A 20,076-nucleotide genomic window follows, 5' to 3' on the forward strand; every position below is an offset into this window, starting at 1 on the left:
TGACAAACGAAAACAAAACAAACTGCATCGTATAATGTAAATGGAAGAGGTGGGGATGTTTTCTCTGAACTATTCAGCACCATCGATTTTTATACACTATAACTCGCGTACATAAATTTTTAATTCATCCCCTGTTGACAGAAAGCACTTAAGATTTCATTTGTTAAAATATTACAATGAGAGCGCCTGACCACAACTGGGTGAAAGACATGGCCTATTCCATGGAACCATTCGTCTATTCTGCAACATTATTGCCCATAAATACACTTTTACACAAGTTCTCAATTCAATTCATGATAGAAGATTCAGTCGTTTAAATTAAATCTAAGGAAGGTAAATCTGGTAAGATATAGATGCTGTTTTCAATCATATTTAGGATTTAGAATTTGAGAGGAATTCATGTGCATCAAGTTCAGCAACTTTGACCGGAAATCAAACAGCTATAATTTTATATCACAAAAACACGACGTTTTAAATATATATACTAAAATGTCCTGCAAATATTTATCCTGCAAACAAGCAGTGAAAGACATTTGACGGTTGATTACAACCTATAAATGGAGGCTATTTCCAGTTCACCATGGTGGTGCAAGAAATATGACCTTGACAGAGTTGCTGCAAGAGGTAGGGGTCTAAGTATCACATTGAATTGAACTTATCGTGGAAAATCGCAAGCGATGTAGCTGATAAAAATGAAAACCAAGATGATGCGAGATACACCTTGTAGTTTGTTTACCACAAAACATAATTTTAAATTAAATACATTCAAAACATTGAGGTCCAGTGTTTTATTTCTGATGAATAATATTTATAATGGAAGGAAATGTTTTATCGATTAACAATAATCATTCAAATGTCGATTTATCCTTGTAAACTCAAAATAAGACCTCAAAGAATCCTACGCGTCTCCTTCGTACTTGCATATTTTATTGATGATTGATTGATTGAATACTGTTTAACGTCTCTTTCAAAAATATTTCACTCATAAGGAGACGTCACCATTGCCGGTGAAGGGCTGTAAAATGAAGGGCTATGCTCGGCGCTTATGGCAATTGAGCAGGGAGGGACCCTTATCGTGTCGCATTTGTTCGGTTGTTGCGGTCACATCCGAAGGACCGTCCCATTTATTTAAAAGTAAATATCCACGGTAAACTAACTTAACTTGATGGCACACAGAATGATTTCAGGTCCTCCATCGTCAACGACTGAAAAATGCCTTATATTTTTGGTCGACTTTTATCTGGGCCCTGTCACTATACGACTAAATTGAATGTTTGCTCGTTGTAACAAGCTATTTCATAGAATCTGCAGCTTGAAATATCGTTTCTAAGTTGAATTTCTTACCCCAATTAATGAACCGAAGTCCAAGATAGCTCCAAGAGTTCTATATCTTTACTCCTTAATAGTAAATTCGAACCCAAGCGATACAATTACCTGTGAACCTGCATATGGTGTTTATATCTCTCAGCGCATTCGATTCCCGTGGGGATCCGAATTAGAATAGGTCCTCAGTACCTATTGCGTGTCGTAAGAGGCGACTAAATTGGGGCGGTCTTTCGGATGAGAACGCCAAAACTGAAGTCCAGTGTCACAGCTGGTGTGGCACGATAAAGATCCCTCCCTGCTCAAATGCCATAAGCACCGAGCATAGGCCTAAATTTTGCGGACCTTTACTGGCAGTGGTGACGTCTCCATATGAGTGAAATATTCTTGAGAGGGACGTTAAACAATTCGGTACGCAATGGTTCTTTATATCTCTCAATTGATTCGGTACGCAATGGCTCAGGTATGTCCAGAGGTCCGTGTTTGTTCCCTTTTTTCCTTTACTTTGTATTCCTTATGGGAGTTATGAGATTGGTCACTGTTTGTTATCGTCTTTTTTGTTTTTGCGCAGGATTAATTTTCAAATTGAGGTAGTCTTCTTACAAACAAGGTGATGTTTTAAGAGTTGCAGCAGTCTCATTTTAGTCAGTATTTTGCAAATCCTTTAGTCGTTATAACGATTTCAATTGCCAATACTACCTTCATTGGGCCAAATGCTGTCTGACGGCCGATCGTTACGCCGTTCTTGGCACATTGATTTTCACTACAAATTACTCCGTTTTCCTGATTAAGATATAGGGCTCACTGCAGGTGTGACAGTCTCTCTATTTTGTATTGCTTATAGGAATTATGAGATTGATCACTGTTCGTTTTCCTCACCTTTCAGGGAGTTTTGAATGAGTTCAAAGAGAAAAATATTAGTACTCTCTTGAAAGATAAAACAGAAATTAATGATAGCATTTTTGTGACAAGTACTTCTGAACCATTTTTTACCTTCACCCAAGGGCTTAACCAACGAAGACAAATAAAGCAATCTTCAATTTTCTGTTGTTTGCAAGCTTTAAATGATCCAACAAATCAATCCAGCAATAAACTGTTTATCATTCAAAAGTTAAGCATTGATTAGTTGACTATTTAACAGCTAGACATCTTTATGAAACTATCTCAGGAGTAAGAAATGTCTTAAGATAAATTTAGTAAGAATTTAATCTCAGATTATCAACTGAATCTCCATATGTAAATCATCATTGTACACGTACATACCAAAGATCAATGAAAAAGCTCATGGCGTTTAGGAAGAAAGTCCGGGAGATTAGGTGTCGTGGAAGGACGGACAAGGATAGAACTATATGTATCGACCAGTTTGTGACGGTGCATAACTGTATATATTTTAGTCTAAATTTGTTCTATTTAACTTAACGCTTATTCAAATCGTTTTCTGACTTTGTTCTATGACTTCTCTGAATGCAATGTAATGTACTTTGTATGAATTTCAACGTAGTAATTGAGATAGGTTCATCGCATTACAGTCTCAAATTATCTTAAGGGGGTACTCTCGTGGTACTTTTACCGCGAGTGAGTCTCCATACTTTTCAAAGTCGTAACTATGGGAACGCGTGTGTTTTATTTCGTATGCATCAAGAAGAACATTAATATCTGTTTTTATTTGTAAATAATGTTAATAAACTAACAAAAATTAATTTAAAAATGACAATTTTTTACTTTTTTTCTCATTTTACGACATTCATGATGACGTTACGATTGTAAACAAACTCGAGCTCGAAGACGCACACTGTGCGATGTCGCATTTAGTCTATTCTAAAGCAGTCCAGAAACATACATGGGCGATTCGTTAGAAGTAAAACGGCAGTTATAGATCAGTCTGCATCCGATATTCTCACGAGTGTGTGGCAGACAAAGAAAATTACAGACAAGCATGCACAACCACGCACATGGTGACACGCTACAGTACCGTACACAGTGTCAGACGAGAAGGGAAAATGGAAGGATGTTAGAGATGCAGTACCTGAATCAGAGGCTGTTGACATAGTATTGAATGATTTTGTAAGTTTTTCAATATACAAGATTTTTTTTTATGAAAATAAAATCTACAAACTGTGTAGATCTGTACCTAAATTGATCTGCGATTTTCCCGATCCCGCCTAGTTAGTCGGTTATGAGCGAATCTCGCTCCTAACGTTCAATGTATCATTATTGAAGCATCATTTTGATTAAACAAGAGGCCCATGGGCCACATCGCTCGCCTGAGTCACCTTTGTCCATATCAGAAGATTTTCCATATCTATTTGCATGTAAAACCGTAGTCCCTATTATGGCCCCAAACCTACCCCTGGAGGCCATGTTTTTGCAAACTTGAATCTACACTATGTCAGAAAGCTTTCATGTAAATATGAACTTCTTTGGCCCAATGGTTCTTGAGAAGAAGATTTTTAAAGATTTTCCCTATATATTCGTATGTAAAACTTTGATCCCCTATTGTGGCCCCATCCTACCCCAGGGGGGCATAATTTCAACAAACCTGAATCTGCACTATATCAGAAAGCTTTCATATAAATCTCAGCTTTTCTGGCTTAGTGGTTCTGGGAAGAACATTCTTAAAGATTTTTCCTATATATTTGTATGTAAAACTTTGACCCCCTATTGTGGCCCCATCCGACCCCCGGGGGCCATGATCTTAGCAATTTATAATCTGCACTATATCAGGAAGCTTTCATATAAATCTCAGCTTTTCTGGCTCAGTGGTTCTTGAGAAGATTTTAAAAGATTTTCCTATATATTTGTATGTAAAACTTTGATGCCCCCTTGAGGCCCCATCCAATCCCCGGGGTCCATGATTTTAACAAACTTGAATCTGCACTATATCAAAAAAAAAAAAAAAAAAAAAAAAAAAAAAAACCTTTGACCCCCTATTGTGGCCCCATCCGACCTCCGGGAGCCATAATTTTAACAATTTAGAATCTGCATTATATAAGTTTTAAATTATGACCCCTGGGTGGAGGCCTCTGCTGGTGGACTGTTAGTCCCCGAGGGTCTCTACAGCCCAGTAGCTAAGTACTTCGTTACTATCTTGAAAATATGGATGTATATTTAATTGCTGTTATAAAATTTGGAAATTCATTTCAAAATTAAGGATTATCTCCCTCATGCATAGCTCTTATCCTTGGACGAATTTGGCTCCACTTGCTTGGCACGCTGTTTTTGGCTATATTCAGATCTAAAACTTCATAGTTATTTCGGATTTCAAACATTTCGATTGAGCATCACCGTAGAGACATTATTTGTCGAAATGCGCATCTGGTGCATCAAAATTGGTACCGTATAAGTTTTAAATTATGACCCCTGGGTCGAGGCCTCTGCTGGTGGACAGTTAGTCCCCGAGGGTCTCTACAGCCCAGTAGCTAAGTACTTCGTTACTATCTTGAAAATACGGATGTATATTTAATTGCTGTTATAAAATTTAGAAATTCATTTCAAAATTAAGGATTATCTCCCTCATGCATAGCTCTTATCCTTGGACGAATTTGGCTCCACTTGCTTGGCACGCTGTTTTTGGCTATATTCAGATCTAAAACTTCATAGTTATTTCGGATTTCAAACATTTCGATTGAGCATCACTGAAGAGATATTATTTGTCGAAATGCGTATCTGGTGCATCAAAATTGGTACCGTATAAGTTTTAAATAAGGAAACTTTCATATAAATCTCAGCCTTTCTGGCTCAGTGGTTCTTGAGAAGAAGATTTTTAAAGGTTTTCTCTATATATTTGTATGTAAAACTTTGATCCCCTATTGTGGCCCCATCCGACCCCCGGGGCCGTGATTTTAACAATTTAGAATCTGCATTATATAAGGAAGCTTTTCTGGCTCAGTGGTTCTTGAGAAGAAGATTTTTAAAGATTTTCCCTATATATTTGTATGTAAAATTTTGATCCCCTATTGTGGCCCCATCCAACCCCTGGGGGCCATGATTTTAACAATTTAGAATCTGCATTATATAAGGAAGCTTTCATATAAATCTCAGCTTTTCTGGCTTAGTGGTTTTTGAGAAGAAGATTTTTAAAGATTTTCCATATATATTTGTATGTAAAACTTTGATCCCCTATTGTGGCCCCATCCGACCCCCCGGGGGCCATGATTTTAACAATTTAGAATCTGCATTATACAAGGACGTTTTCATATAAATCTCAGCTTTAATGGCTCAGTGGTTATTGAGAAGAAGATTTTTAAAGATTTTCCCTATATATTTGTATGTAAAACTTTGATCCCCTATTGTGGCCCCATCCGACCCCCGGGGGCCATGATTTTAACAATTTAGAATCTGCATTATATAAGGAAGCTTTCATATAAATCTCAGCTTTTCTGGCTTAGTGGTTCTTGAGAAGAAGAGTTTTAAAGTTGTTCCCTATATATTTGTGTGTAAAACTTTGATCCACCCCTTGGGGCCCCATCTTATCCCCGGGGGCCATGATTTGAACAAACTTGAATCTGCACTATGTCAGAATGTTTTCCTGTGAAAATCAGCTTTTCTTGCTCAGTGGTTCTTGAGAAGAAGATTTTTAAAGATTTTTCCTATATATTTGTATGTAAAACTTCGATCCCCTATTGTGGCCCCATCCAACCCCAGGGACCCATGATTTGAACAAACTTGAATTTGCATTATGTCAGGAAGCTTTCATGTAAATCTCAGCTTTTCTGGCTTAGTGGTTCTTGAAAAGAAGATTTTAAAGTTTTTCCCTATATATTTGTATGTAAAACTTTGATCCCCCTTGTGGCCCCATCCTACCACCGGGAGCCATGATTTGAACAAACTTGAATTTGCAATATGTCAGGAAGCTTTCAGGTAAATTTCAACTCTTCTGGTCCAGTGGTTCTTGAGAAGAAGATTTTTAAATGACCCAACCCTATTTTTGCATTTTTGTGATTATTTCCCCTTTGAAAGGGACATGACCCTTCATTTGAACAAACTTGAAAGCCCTTCACCCAAGGATGCTTTTGGCCAAGTTAGGTTGAAATTGGCCCAGTGGTTCTGGAGAAGAAGTCGAAAATGTGAAAAGTTTACGGACAGACGGACAGACAGACAGACGGACAGACGGACGCCGGACAAAATGTGATCAGAATAGCTCACTAAAGAGTGCAATCTACGTCAATGTTTTAAAAAATCGCCAAAGTATAGAGCGAATTTAATTCATTAAAAAGAGTTCAAAGGGTAAAGGGGGTTTCTCCCATCTAGAGAATTATGACGCGCCATTCGTGTACAAATTAGTTAAAACAAAAGATAATTTTGTTGACTATATAAACATGTATAGATATGTTTGGTGTTTTTTTTGGGGGGGGGGGGGTCTACTAGATCGATAATTAGTTTCTAATCAGATCTGGAAAATTAAAACTAAATTATTCTATCAAAATTTTATTTTAATTATTCCTTCAAAGTGTAATTGTCAAAACCTTTTAATAATGTTAAAATTTGTTTATAGGGTATTAAAAATGCAGATTTAAAAACAAATCCTGAATAGAATTTTAGCATATATTTCATAAACAGTCCTTTATGCACGAACAAATTCATATATAACATTTTGCCTAAGGAATTATTTTAGAGTAACAACTTGTTGGGCAAGGCATTAAAACAGAATCCCTGGCTAAACAAACATTGGAGTTAGTTGAAGTTGGTGTATTAGCAGTCTGGTGGTAAACCTAATAATATATTCTGTTCTATTGTTAAGAATTTACAGTATTAATATAAATTGAGTTCCAATGTTTGCTTTTTAGCTACATCCATTTGGTAACCACAGTGAGAGAGATGAGTTGTGCTATCATCACATGAAGAACCATACCAGGAAGTGCAGATTTCTTCCTCATGGCCACATGAAAGTTGGCTGTTAAAAGTAATTTCTGGATAAAAACTCAAATACTTTGCATTCTATTCAAACCAAATTTGGACATATGGATACAAACGCGGGAAGATGCCTATCGATTTTGAGGTCAGAAGGTCAAAGATCAAGGTTACAGTGCATGGAAATTAGAAAATGCTGATGCGGGGGCATATGTTTTACTCATTCTGTAGCTATAAATGAATTAGTATTGTATGTATGCATATATTATATATGTTTTCTGATTATTTATCATATAATGAAATAAATATATAGAATTTGTAAGTATACATTGAAAAATACACATTTTATAACAAATCGTATATTGTTATTGTTTAGAATGTACGTCAGTGTAAGAAGGGGGTGGGGACACAACATGGTTCAAATCTTTGATCCAATGCACACTACCCCACACATTTTTTAAAATTTAAATTAAGCAAAAATATGATTCAAATCTACATTAATTTAGTAATTTCAGAAAAAGTTTGATACAGATATTCTCCCTAGGTTGAATTTTTTGATGAAATAGGTCTTCAAATTTGTGTGATATTTTATATAATTATGTTAATTAATAATTGATTTTTTGTAGAATTGGTGATATATTTTATGTAAAAGTTATTGAAATAATCAATTATGCTTAATTTTCATAAAATAAAAGACAACCAAGATTATTCTGACTTTAATATTTGTTTTATAGTGTGTTTCTTGTGAAAATTGGTGATTTTCATGAAAAATTAAGTTTCAGCAAAGGAGCAAATTTGAGGGACTGTAATTCTTTAAAGTCAACACTAACATACTCTTTTTTATGTTTTAAATGTCTTTCGGATAAAGATGTATTAGTTAAAATAGTTTTTTTTAAAAGTTTGATACTTCTGAAAAAATTCAAACCAGGAGAGAACATCCTTAAATGAATATGCACGATACCTGAGCTTTGGCTTCGTCTAAATGTGTTCCAACGATGATCACTGGGGCGTCATTGTCACAGTAGGTATGCACTGACTTCAACCAAAACAACAGGTATTCTGTAAAACCATAATTTGTTATTTTATATGCAGTCAGTTCTGGTTCTCTCTTTCTTTGCCACAAGTTCAGATGCTCTCAAGCAAACAATTTATATTTCTGTTGGCTTAATGATTTAAAGAAAAAAACTCATTGATGTCGTGATGCATCATTCGCTAGCACATCACACTGGATTGAGAGAATCAATGCATGATTTAAGAGAGTTAGTGTACATGTATCTTTCTAACTACATAATTTGTTTTGGAAGTAAAATACTTCTGTATTTGATATATCAAAATGATATCACATCTTCTCTTAATGCCCAGATATGTGATATGCCAATTTGAATAAAACACCTTACAGGCTCATTAAAACCTACAAATTTCACCAAATTACAGTTCGATTGCCATTGTATCATAGTCGTATGTTTGACGCAAGGCTTAAGGATTTTCAACAAGAAAAAATATAACTGTAACAGGTGCCCAACCAAAAGTTTTTATTTCACCATTTACCGCTCGGATTGTTATTATGCACTGAAAAGATCATTAGCAGTTCAATCACACTTTGAATTCGATGGGGATGGACGGTCGTAGGTGAGTTGATGTCCAAATTAGAATCCTCTTATGCAGTATATTTTAGAACAAACCAACATACTGCTATTCCGTGTTTCAAAACACACACATGCAGGGCTTACTCGGTCCTAAATACGGGGGGAAACGCGCTCGACAGTGTTAGGAAAGCTTGAAATGTTATGATAACTACTAGTAATTTTAAACGATGGTAAATAGTGTGAGGATTCACAACAAAATCTTGCAAAATGTCAGTTGCATGCTTCCATGGAGTGATTATGACGTAAAATAACATTACTTTGCGTTAAAAATTTAAAAGGAAAGAACTAAGATAACCGTTTGCGTAAAAGATCATTCTTCACTTAGATCCAGATTCATTTGAATTTCATATGTTTATTTATTAAACCATTTACAAAGATAACCTTTTATCCCCAGGATGCATTGTATCTCTATGAGCAAGCGACATATATCGTGGCTAATGATCATTATTATGTCTCATTTCTATATCTGAGTAATCATGCCTGGCTCCAAAGACTTCTTTTACGCATTAAGAATGGATTACATATTTAAACGTTTTCTATAACCAACTTTCAGTATTTATATTTAGGCTTGTGTTACTACCTATATGGTAGCAATATATTTTAGAATCATCGTTTTCCCCATACTTAGATAGCAATATTAAAATACCATATGTGTATAGTATTTATGTTTCTCAAATGATTTGATACGCAAGAGAAATTAAATTTTCGGTAGTCCCGTGAGAATCCGGGTTAAAGTAGATACTCGGTACCCCTTGCTTGTCGTATGAGGCTACTATATTGGGCGGTCCTTTGATTGAGATCACAAAAACCGAGGTCCCGTGTTACAGCAAGTGTGGTACGATAAAGATACCTCCCTGATGATAGGACATAAGCGCTGAGCATAGACCTAAATTTTGAAGCCCATCACTGGCAATGGTGACGTCTCCATATACAATATACTTGTACATGTAAGTCCTCAGTATATCTATTGATAACATAGTATAAGGACAATGCCACTGTTAAAATCTTACTGTTATTCAGAAACAATATGACAACTCTAGCTTATCATTTCTACTATACTACTGGTATTCACTATACATTCATCATTAATGCGATTACCTTGTTAACATGGCAGGTTACAAAGAAAACGTGAACTAGATGGAAATTTTGAAATGTCAACTTTTAACATATTCAATTGCATAAAGTGTATGTTTTATTTTTGCTACGTCGAGTTTAAATACATTTGGAGATCTATGTTATATCATTCTCTAGGACACACCGTCACTTTTCACAATTCACATCTGCACCAATAAAAAGACATACATTCCTCAGCCATCGAAGACATTTTTTTTCGACTGTCGATACAATAGTCCTCTACGCTAGCGTTAATACTGATATCCTTTTATAAGTACATTGTTATTCACATGTATATCTAACTACGAGTATTCAGAAAAATACCAGACAGATGGGCGATGTGTATCGCATGTAGGTTGGATGACAGGATGAATAAATACAATAAAGAGTACATGATATGCCTATCAGGAAATGCATGACCTTAATACATCCTCACAGCCACAGTCTGTGATTCTCTCATTTGTAACTTCGATATTGGGATGAAATCATTGCAACGTACTAGAGGTTCTCCATCACCTGGACCAAGTGTGATAGTCCAACGACTCACAGTGTTCAATACGGGATCTGGACACGATTTGACTGTGTTTAAACCTAGAATGTTAAACTTGAGGAATAACTCCAACGAGAAATATTCAGCGACCAAGTTGTATGTTCTGGATAACAAAAAGCCATAACATTTTAGAGGGAGGTCACAATGATACGATCAGGACACACCTTTTCTCCCAGGATACATTAGCTTAATTCTAGGGCTCGGTATGAAATATTTGACATGGATGTGAAACAATCAAGAGCGACAAGGAGAAAAACATAGGGATATACGTACATGAAAATGCACACCATAATACAGTTTTTTAAATGATGATATTGGACATTTGTCTATGGTTGTTTTTACTGACAATACTTCATGATATCCATTTTTATCCATCATGTCTAATGTCAGGTGAAGTTATAGCTCACTGTATCTAGAATATTTTACATTGCGGGTTTAGTATCACTGCTGTATGCACAATATTCCGTTTAGGAATATTATATGATAGGGATGAAATACATTTAACTGTATCATGGTATAGAAATGATGATTATCACATATCTTTATTTACCACACATTTGTTTCTTACAATTTGAAATCTTCTCGTAACAGGAATGGTATAATGCAGTATACTAGACCGGGAATCGAACCCGGGTCTTCCTGAACCTCGAGGCATGTGCCCTACCAGTTGAGCTATCTGGCATCCATTGATCGAATCTCTCTCCCCGCCATATTCCGCACTACACTAAATGCCTTTCCAATTTGAAAACATCAACCCATGATCTTTGGCCCTGGCAGGCATTTTCACCTGCCAGTTTACGGAACCAAAAATAACAGGAAGAGAAACAATGTAAAAGACATGGCTGGGATTCAAACCCGTACCCCCTGTACCTCTGACCGCCACACTCTGGATAAATCATATTGTATTCTTTCACACCACTTACCCCCATAAGACCAGTCAGTAAACATTGTCCCTGTCTGTTCACAGAGTTTTGGGTCAACTTTCTCATCAAATGCTTTAGACATGTCAATGACGAGAAGATAAAAAGCTCTTCTACTGAGGTAGACCTGATGACATGCGTAATAGGCACACTGTCCACCAAAGTCCACAACGCTCAAGAGTTGTTTCCCCACTTTATCTGTGTCAACTGGTAGATCTAATAAAAAAACATGACGAGACATACAGATACGATAGAATTATGAAGGAATGAAAGGTGAAAATAACGAACAGTGATCAATCTCATAACTCATGTAAGCAATACAAGGTATATAGTTGAGCAAACACGGACACCTGGACACACCAGATGTTGGATCGGGTGCCTAGGAGGAGTAAGCATCCACTGCCGACCGGTCACACCCGCCGCATGCCCTATATCCTGATCAGGTAAACGGAGATATCCGTAGTCAAAATCAGTGTGCCAAGAACGGCCTAACGATCGGCATGAAAGATGTCAGACAGCAATTTCACCAAATGATAGGTTGCATTGACAAACCAGATCGTTATAATGACCATAGAATTTGCGAAATGCTGACTTTAATCGAAACGGACGATACACAGAACAAGCTCTTGCGTATCGAATGAGCTAAAAGATATAAACATCACATGTATGTGATAATGGAATGTTGCTACATAAATTTTGGAAGTTGACGATGGAGAAGCTGAAATCATCCCGTTTCTCATATAGTTGAGAAGTCAGTTTGCCGTTAATATCTAATAAAATATCTAAGTATGAAGGAGAAGTGAACGACTCTGGTGTCTTTCATTTCGAGCTCACAGGGATATATCGAATCGACATATGAATGAAAGGTATCAATGTTAATTGACAAAGCGTCGTCGATATCTCTAAATGTCGAATTGAAGGCTACAGCAATATATTTTTTCTCCTCATGTAGACGTTTTTGAATAAGTTCTGCTTCATATGAATATAGAAATATGTCAGCTAAATATGAACTAATGTACATATACTGCCTCATAGTTGATGATGACAAAATTAATAATGCAAAAATATAGATATCTAGACGTCCTATGTATACCTTTTAGGCAATCAGATTCTGGAGTAATCTCAAATATGTCTTCGTGTACTTCTAATCCTACAGTAGACTGAACCTTTTTCAGTTCATCCAGACTTCGTTTCTGTAGACGTTTAAGCAGGGTAGATTTCCCAGCCCCTGCGCATCCAACTATCATTGCACGAGCTCTGTGTGTTGTTTGAGTTCCTTTCCTGGCACATTCTGCGTATCTGCTTCGCGCAGCATAGTCCCATTCAAGGATTTCCCGAGGTACTTTCACTGAAAAATAGGGTAGGAATACCACATGAATACACACTTAAGTATGTAGAAAAAATATTATTTGATGATTGTAGAATAGGAACACTACTTGTAGCATTACTTCTCAATTACGTACACATATAAAGAGTACAGTATAATTTAGTAACCACCGTTCTAATTGGACACGGAATGATACCTGACTCTCTAATATGTCTAGAAGTCGCCCTTCTAACTGGACATGGAATAATACCGGACTCTCTCACATGAAGTGCGCTGGTTACTAAGTGGTCAGGGAAACACTTCGTACAACGAATATTAAATTGAATACTAAATTCGTAGATTTGAAAAATGTTTGATTATGCGAAAGACGTTTTATATACCAAATAAGCATACAGTTTGTATACATTCATTACCTAACACTACGATGTTATTTTTCACAATGCAATTAAGCTTAATTAGTATTCAGCTATCTAAATATGATGTCACAAGTAACACCAGTAAAGAACAAAACGTGTTTATTTTGCATGAAATTTCCAAAAACAGATTTACTGAGTTTTGTGTTCATTGTTGAGGTTGTAAGATTGATCACTGTTCGTTATCTTCACATATCAAAGTATATATATATCAATCGTAATAACATTATTAGTAATCAAAACTAAGAAATCTATCACCATGTGGTTTTCAAGCTTTTCATCGTTGGAAAACATGTCAATCTTCCTCTTATCGAACACTGAGTGACCGAGATCAAATCCACCCTTATACGAGTAACTCAGTAATATGAGAATAGAATATATATCTACATGTACTTCTTCTGCATCATTTGGATATCATTGATTTCTTGCCAGAAACTTCTTTCAAAGATTATTTAGCATATTTTGTATTTTTTAAATATTGATATAGCGAATATTTAGATTACCATGACATGTAGATAACGAACAGTGATCAATTTCATACGATATATTACATATACCTATATAGAGAGTGGTTTTCTCAAGTCACACACATTTCCAAATTAAAGAAAGTATTAAAGTCACTGTAATCGTAAAATTATATAGACACATGAAACGTACCAAACATTATAGATTGATTGATTGATTGTTGTTGTTTTCCGCCACACTCAACAATTTTTCAGTTATCTGGTGGCGCTAAACGTTATAGACATTTATAGGTTACGATTGTTATGTGGATAATGTATAATGGTGATATTACTTCATATACTAGTATAACAAATCTGCCAAAGCAATGATATTCATCATTATCTTCACCTTTCATTTGCTTTTTCTCATGGCCTTCTCTGGGGAAAATAAAAAGGTAACATGATTCACAAGATAAGACATAATAAGTTCATTATGAAAATATTTTTAAATCAGCATACACTTACAAACTGCAGAAACAGTATCTCTCCTTTCTTTCAACTTCAAGTAGTTTTCCTTCTCTACCATGACGTGTAGTATAGCGTCTATCCCCAGTCTCCTGATAAACAACTCTTCCATCTCCTCCGGTATATACATGTGTCGTTCTCCTTCTTTTGGTATATACAGCCAGTTACGGGAATACTCCATTAACGAGTCCACAGACGACAGATTGAGGTAGTTTTTATAATCATCATCAGTTTGAAGACAAAATTTGACAAAGAAGCTCATTACAAGATGGCGGACATCATCGGATACAAATATCACGTTGTTTATCTCGTCTACTCCCAGTACTTTGTCCTTCATTAAATCCTCTATAAGAACATCATCTTCCTCAACATCCTCGCTTTGCAATACTGGGAATGCTTTTCTGATGTTGATCAAATCCTCTTTCCAGTGTTTGTGTGCGTCCAGTTTGTAGTCAACTGACATCAAAATAACAACGAGAATACTCCATTTCTTCATAGACGTTATACAGGGTAGCACATCTGAAATAGATGGTTGTATATGATTAATGAATCCATCATCCGAGGGGTGTGATATTAATACTCGCCTGCAATATATACCATACATGTGCTAATAATTTTTAGGCATAATTGTCATACATGATTGACGATTCTATTGTTATAAATAACATCGAATGTGTATTCTTGGAAAATATTAAACAAACGTGAACAAATATTTGAATAACAGAAATGCATATTTTGTATTTGATAAAAAAAATGCAAAACATATTAAAACAAATACAAAACATTGTTGATTCAAACTGTTCATTCTTGTGTGCTCAATGAAGATCTATTATATTTCGAGCCAAAAACCCACATAAGGACAAATGTGAAAGTTAAAATTGTAACCCTCCAGAACTAGGGAAAATATGCTAGGTCATGAATATTAATCTTTAAACTCTAAATTATTTAAATCTCTACCTGTACTGAAACGTTCCAGATAACGAACAGTGATCATCTCATACCTCCTATAAAGAATACACAATTAAGAGCAGGTATAGGACAAACGCATTTCCTAATTCCTATAAACACTACAACATTAAGAGTAGGACAGACACGGACCCTGGGCACACAAAATGTGAGATTTATTTATACGAAAATAACACGTTGATGTCATCAGAGATACTTCAAAAAACACAGACGACGGAGAAGCGCCCATGTGCATAAGTTAGCTTTTATGTGTGATAATGCTACGGTGTCTTTGTTTTCCTTAGTTTCTATACTTACTTTAAATTACACTATGATTAATATGTATTTATTTGGAAAGGACCCGATTTATAAGAAAATCTGGACACTCAATTTGAAATACGCAATGATAGGTAACTGTAAATGACATTTTGAAAAATATTACTTTGTTATTAATGTTCATTCAAAATGTGTCTACTGATATGAAATCAAACAATTGTATTCGATGTAATTCAAAAGAAATCTATACGAAAGAGGCATGTCGAATTTTCTTTTTTTAAAACTCGAAAAAATATTTAATTAAAGTACCGAAAGTACATATTGGAGTTGATTTATGTAGATTTGCAGCAGGTGTTTCTGGGAATGAGAATAATTTTCAAACAAGAGGACCATGGACCATGGGCCACATCGCTCACCTGAATGACCTTGGTTCATATCTGAAGACTCCATATATATATTTTCATGTAAAACCTTAGTCCCTATTGTGACCCAAACTACCCCTGGAGGCCGTGATTTTTTTTTACAAACTTCAATCTACACTATGGCAGAAAGCTTTCTTGTAAATGTCAACTTCTTTGGCCCAGTGGTTCTTAAGAAGAAGATTTCTATAGATTTTTCCTATATATTTGTATTTAAAACTTCCATCCTCTATTGTGACCCCAACCTAACCCCAGGGGACATGATTTGAACAAACTGGAATCAACACCGTGTCAGAAAGCTTTCATGTAAATCTCAGCTCTTCTGCCCCATTGGTTCTTAAAAAAGAATATTTTTATCCCCCCTGTGGCCCCATCATACCCCCCGGGCCGTGATTTGAATAAACTTAAATCTGCACTATGTCAGAAAGATTTCATGTAAATATCAGCTTTTCTGGTAGAGTGGTTCTTGGGTAAATTTTAAAAGATTTTCCCTATATATTTGTATGCAAAATATTGATCTCCCTTGTGACCCCATCCTACCCCCGGGGACCATGATTTGAACAAACCTGAATCTACACTATGTAAGAAAGTTTTCATCTAAATATCAGCTTTTCTGGCTCAGTGGTTCTCGAGAAGAATATTTTTAAAGGTATTCCCTATATATTTCTATGCAAAACATTGACCCCCTTGTGGCCCCATCCTACATCCTGGGACCATGATTTGAATAAACTTAAATCTGCATTAGGTCAGAAAGCTTTCTTGTAAACATAAGCTTTCCTGGCTAAGTGGTTCTTAAGAAGAAGATTTTTAAAGATTTTCCTTATATATTTGTATGTAAAAGTCTGATCTCCTATTGTTGCCCCATCACACCCCCGGAGGCCATGATTTGAACAAACTTAAATCTGCACTATGTTAGGAAGCTTTCATGTAAATATAAGAATTTTTGGCTCAGTGGTTCTTAAGAAGAATTTTTTTAAAGATTTCCCCTATATATTTGTATGTAAAAGTCCGATGCCCTATTGTGGCCCCATCATACCCCCGGAGGCCATGATTTGAACAAACTTAAATTTGAACTATGTTAGCAAGCTGTCATGTAAATATCAGCTTTTCTAGCTCAGTTGTTCTTGAGAAGAATTTCTTTTAAGGATTTTCCCCATTTATTTGTATGCAAAATATTTGATCCCCCCTTGTGGCCCCATTTTACCCCCGGGGTCATAATTTGAACAAACTTGAATTTGCACTATGTCAGAACGCTTTCATGTAAATCTCAGTGGTTCTTTAGAAGATTTTAAAAAATGTTTCCGATATATTTCTATGTATAATATTGATCCCCTATTGTGGCCCCATCCGACCTCTGGAGGCCATGAATAGAACAAAATTGAACCTGCACTATATGAGGAAGCTTTCATATAAATTTCAGTTTTTCTGGCTAAGTGGTTTTTGGGAAGATTTTTAAAGACTTGTCCTATATGTTCGTATGTAAAATTTGCCCTACTGTACCCATCCAATCCCCGGAGACCATGATTTTAATAAACTTGAATTTGAACTATATCAGGAAGCTTTCATGTAAGTTTCAGCTCTTCTGGCCCAGTGGTTTGTGAGAAAAAGATTTTTTAATGACCTCACGCTATTTTTGCATTTTTGTGATTATCTCGCCTTTGAAAGGACCCTTCATTTGAACAAACTTGTAAGCCCTTCACCCAAAGATTCTATTGGCCAAGTTTGTTTGAAATTGGCCAAGTGGTTCTGGAGAAGAAGTCGAAAATGTAAAAAGTTTAGAGACAGACAGACAGGCAGATAGATAGACGAACAGACGACGGCCAACAGGCAATCAGAAAAGCTCACTTGAACGTTCAGCTCAGGTGAGCTAAAAAAGAAGTAAGAGTGGTACCCTAAAGTGTCAAAGTTATGCATGCAGAGTTCTTATCCTTAGACGAATTTGACTCCAGGTTTTTGGCACTTTCTTTTTCTCTAAAATACCTCTTACAAGTTTATTATTTCGGATTTTCAAAATTTCGGTTGAACATCACTGACGAGACATTATTGGTCGAAATGCGTATCTGGTGCATCAAAATGGGTACCGTATAAGTTTTACATTGCGAGCCCTGGGTTGAGGCCTCTGCTGGAGGACTGTTAGTCCCGGAAGGTCTCTACAGCCCAGGAGCTAAGTACTTCGTTACTAGCTTGAAAATACGGATGTATATTTAAGTGCTGTAATAAAATTTAGAAATTCATTTCAAAATTAAGGATTATTTCCCTCATACATAGCTCTTATCCTTAGACAAATTTGACTCCAGTTTTTTTGGGGCACTTTGTTTTTCCCTAAAATAGCTCTTACATGTTTATTATTTCGGATTTCAAAAAATTCGGTTGAGCATCACTGAAGATAAATTATTTGTCGAAATGCGCATCTGGTGCATCAAGATTTGTACCGTATAAATTTTACATAAACGTAAGCTGTGTCTCTGTAACAATAAAAGCACAATTATTTATGTCTACATACATGTACATATAGATACAGGTAAGTTGACACCTTACCTCAATTGTGATGTACTATTCGAACACATTATACGCTTTTAAAATTGATCATGTTTTTCAAAATATGTCATTACATTAATTCAGCGAAACAAACTTTGTAAAAGGACCAAACATAACTTTATAATTCTTGCGTTAAAGCTATTCTTAATTTTTTTTTCTACAACTCTTCTTAAAAAAAAGTCGGGGATGGATTGACATGACCTACACAACTAATTAATTCCTCATTGCTTTGAGTGCAAGAACTTGTACTTTAGCCTCCGGCATTTACTTATCATTGATCTTTAAAAGTGGCTATGATCTAACTTAACATTTTTGAATTCATCCCCTAAAGCTCCATGCAAATCATCAAGGAAATCCCCACGTACGTACTTCGTAAGCATCAACAATAGGCGATGAAATATCTACAATTCATTAAGGAAGTTAGCTTCTGAGCTTTTGAACACAACTGTGCAGGATGCTACAATAAAGTATTTACTGGTTCAATACTGACCCCAAATGTGCAAACATTTTACACATCATTACTAAACCCTATCCAGTTCGGAAAAAAATTGTGCCAATTCAAATTTTGAAAGAGTTTGCAGGGACTATATATTGTGGCGGAAGGATTGATTAATCAAAACGTTCTAAATCTGCGTGATATTACAGTTTCTGTTTCATCTGATATATTTGCTATTTTTATACTGCTATACGTGGATTTCAGTTTTATAATTCATGATACGAGTAGCTGAGACTAGAAAAAAGATTAAATGTTGAAATTTATTGTTTGATATTTTCTCCAAATAGAACACAATTTTTAAAAAATGTTTAAATTAATTTAATCTAAATTCAATATTTTCGCCAATAATTAAAAAAAATTCGTCTCCAATCCTCACCTTTTCTATTTCCATTTGAAATTTTAAAACAAGATCTTGAAAATTATTTGAAATTTTAGAAATTGATATTACTCCTAATATTATTTTTAACTCTCAAAGGTATCATGATTATTTTCGTATATCAAGTGCAAAAAGATCGTTATTTTTTTCCCATTACTTGTATTAAACTTTTTCCATCTGTATTGTTAGAAAACATGAGTATGTATCTATTTTATGTAGTGATTGATTTGTGTTGCTGATATTGTATTGAAACCAACATACAGATCAAGTTTAATTGAATAGATTTTAAGTGCAAACACGTCATCTTTAGAACACTGTAGCTCAATAACAATCACTGCGACCCAATGTTTTCTTTTGAATTTCTAATTCTCTTTCAACTTAGAAATAAAAAAAAAACACTTCCAAAGAATTTGACATTGCTTCAAATGTCAGGTGCGAACCAATGTAAATGTATAAAACTAGTGAAATGGTCTTAATGTTCCACATGTGTAAAGTTGGAACATAACGAACAGTGATCAATCTCATAATGCCTATAAGGAATACAAAATTAATAGTTGGGCAAACACGGCGCCCTGTATATATCAGACGTTGGCTCGGGCGTTTAGGGGGAGTAAGCATCCTCTATCGACCGATCACACCCGCAGTGGGCCCTATATCTTGATCCTGGCGGACGGGTCCCTTGTTGAAGGATTTTAGTCTACATCAATTTTTATTGTTAAATGATGATGGAGTTGGGGGAAATGAAATTCATATAATTAGTAAGAAGCGGACCTTATCGCAATTGAAACTTTTTGAAGTGTAATTTGCCTTTTACAAAAATATGAAAAATGAAATGTGAAGATAACTAACAGTGATTCATCTAGTTTTCTGAAAATGTGTACAGCAAATGATTAATTTTATTTCATCAAGAAAAAGC

General features: G+C 35.4%; 1 protein-coding gene across 4 annotated transcripts in view; it reads right to left on the reverse strand.

The window, feature by feature from the left end:
- LOC125676204 (uncharacterized) overlaps positions 1-20,076 on the reverse strand; it is a 94,024-nt gene that overhangs the window by 16,346 nt on the left and 57,602 nt on the right. For 3 of the 4 annotated variants that reach the window (XM_056159116.1, XM_056159117.1, XM_056159118.1), the window contains 4 exons: positions 14,111-14,629; positions 12,496-12,750; positions 11,406-11,618; positions 8,135-8,232 (listed from right to left, as the gene is read on the reverse strand). In XM_056159116.1, coding sequence (XP_056015091.1) covers positions 8,135-8,232; positions 11,406-11,618; positions 12,496-12,750; positions 14,111-14,629 — 1,085 coding nt within the window. The remainder of the gene's footprint in view (positions 1-8,134; positions 8,233-11,405; positions 11,619-12,495; positions 12,751-14,110; positions 14,630-20,076) is intronic. The other variant, XM_056159119.1, reaches the window with a different exon arrangement.

This window comes from Ostrea edulis, chromosome 3, assembly GCF_947568905.1.
Source record: "Ostrea edulis chromosome 3, xbOstEdul1.1, whole genome shotgun sequence".
NCBI classification, from domain to species: domain Eukaryota; kingdom Metazoa; phylum Mollusca; class Bivalvia; order Ostreida; family Ostreidae; genus Ostrea; species Ostrea edulis.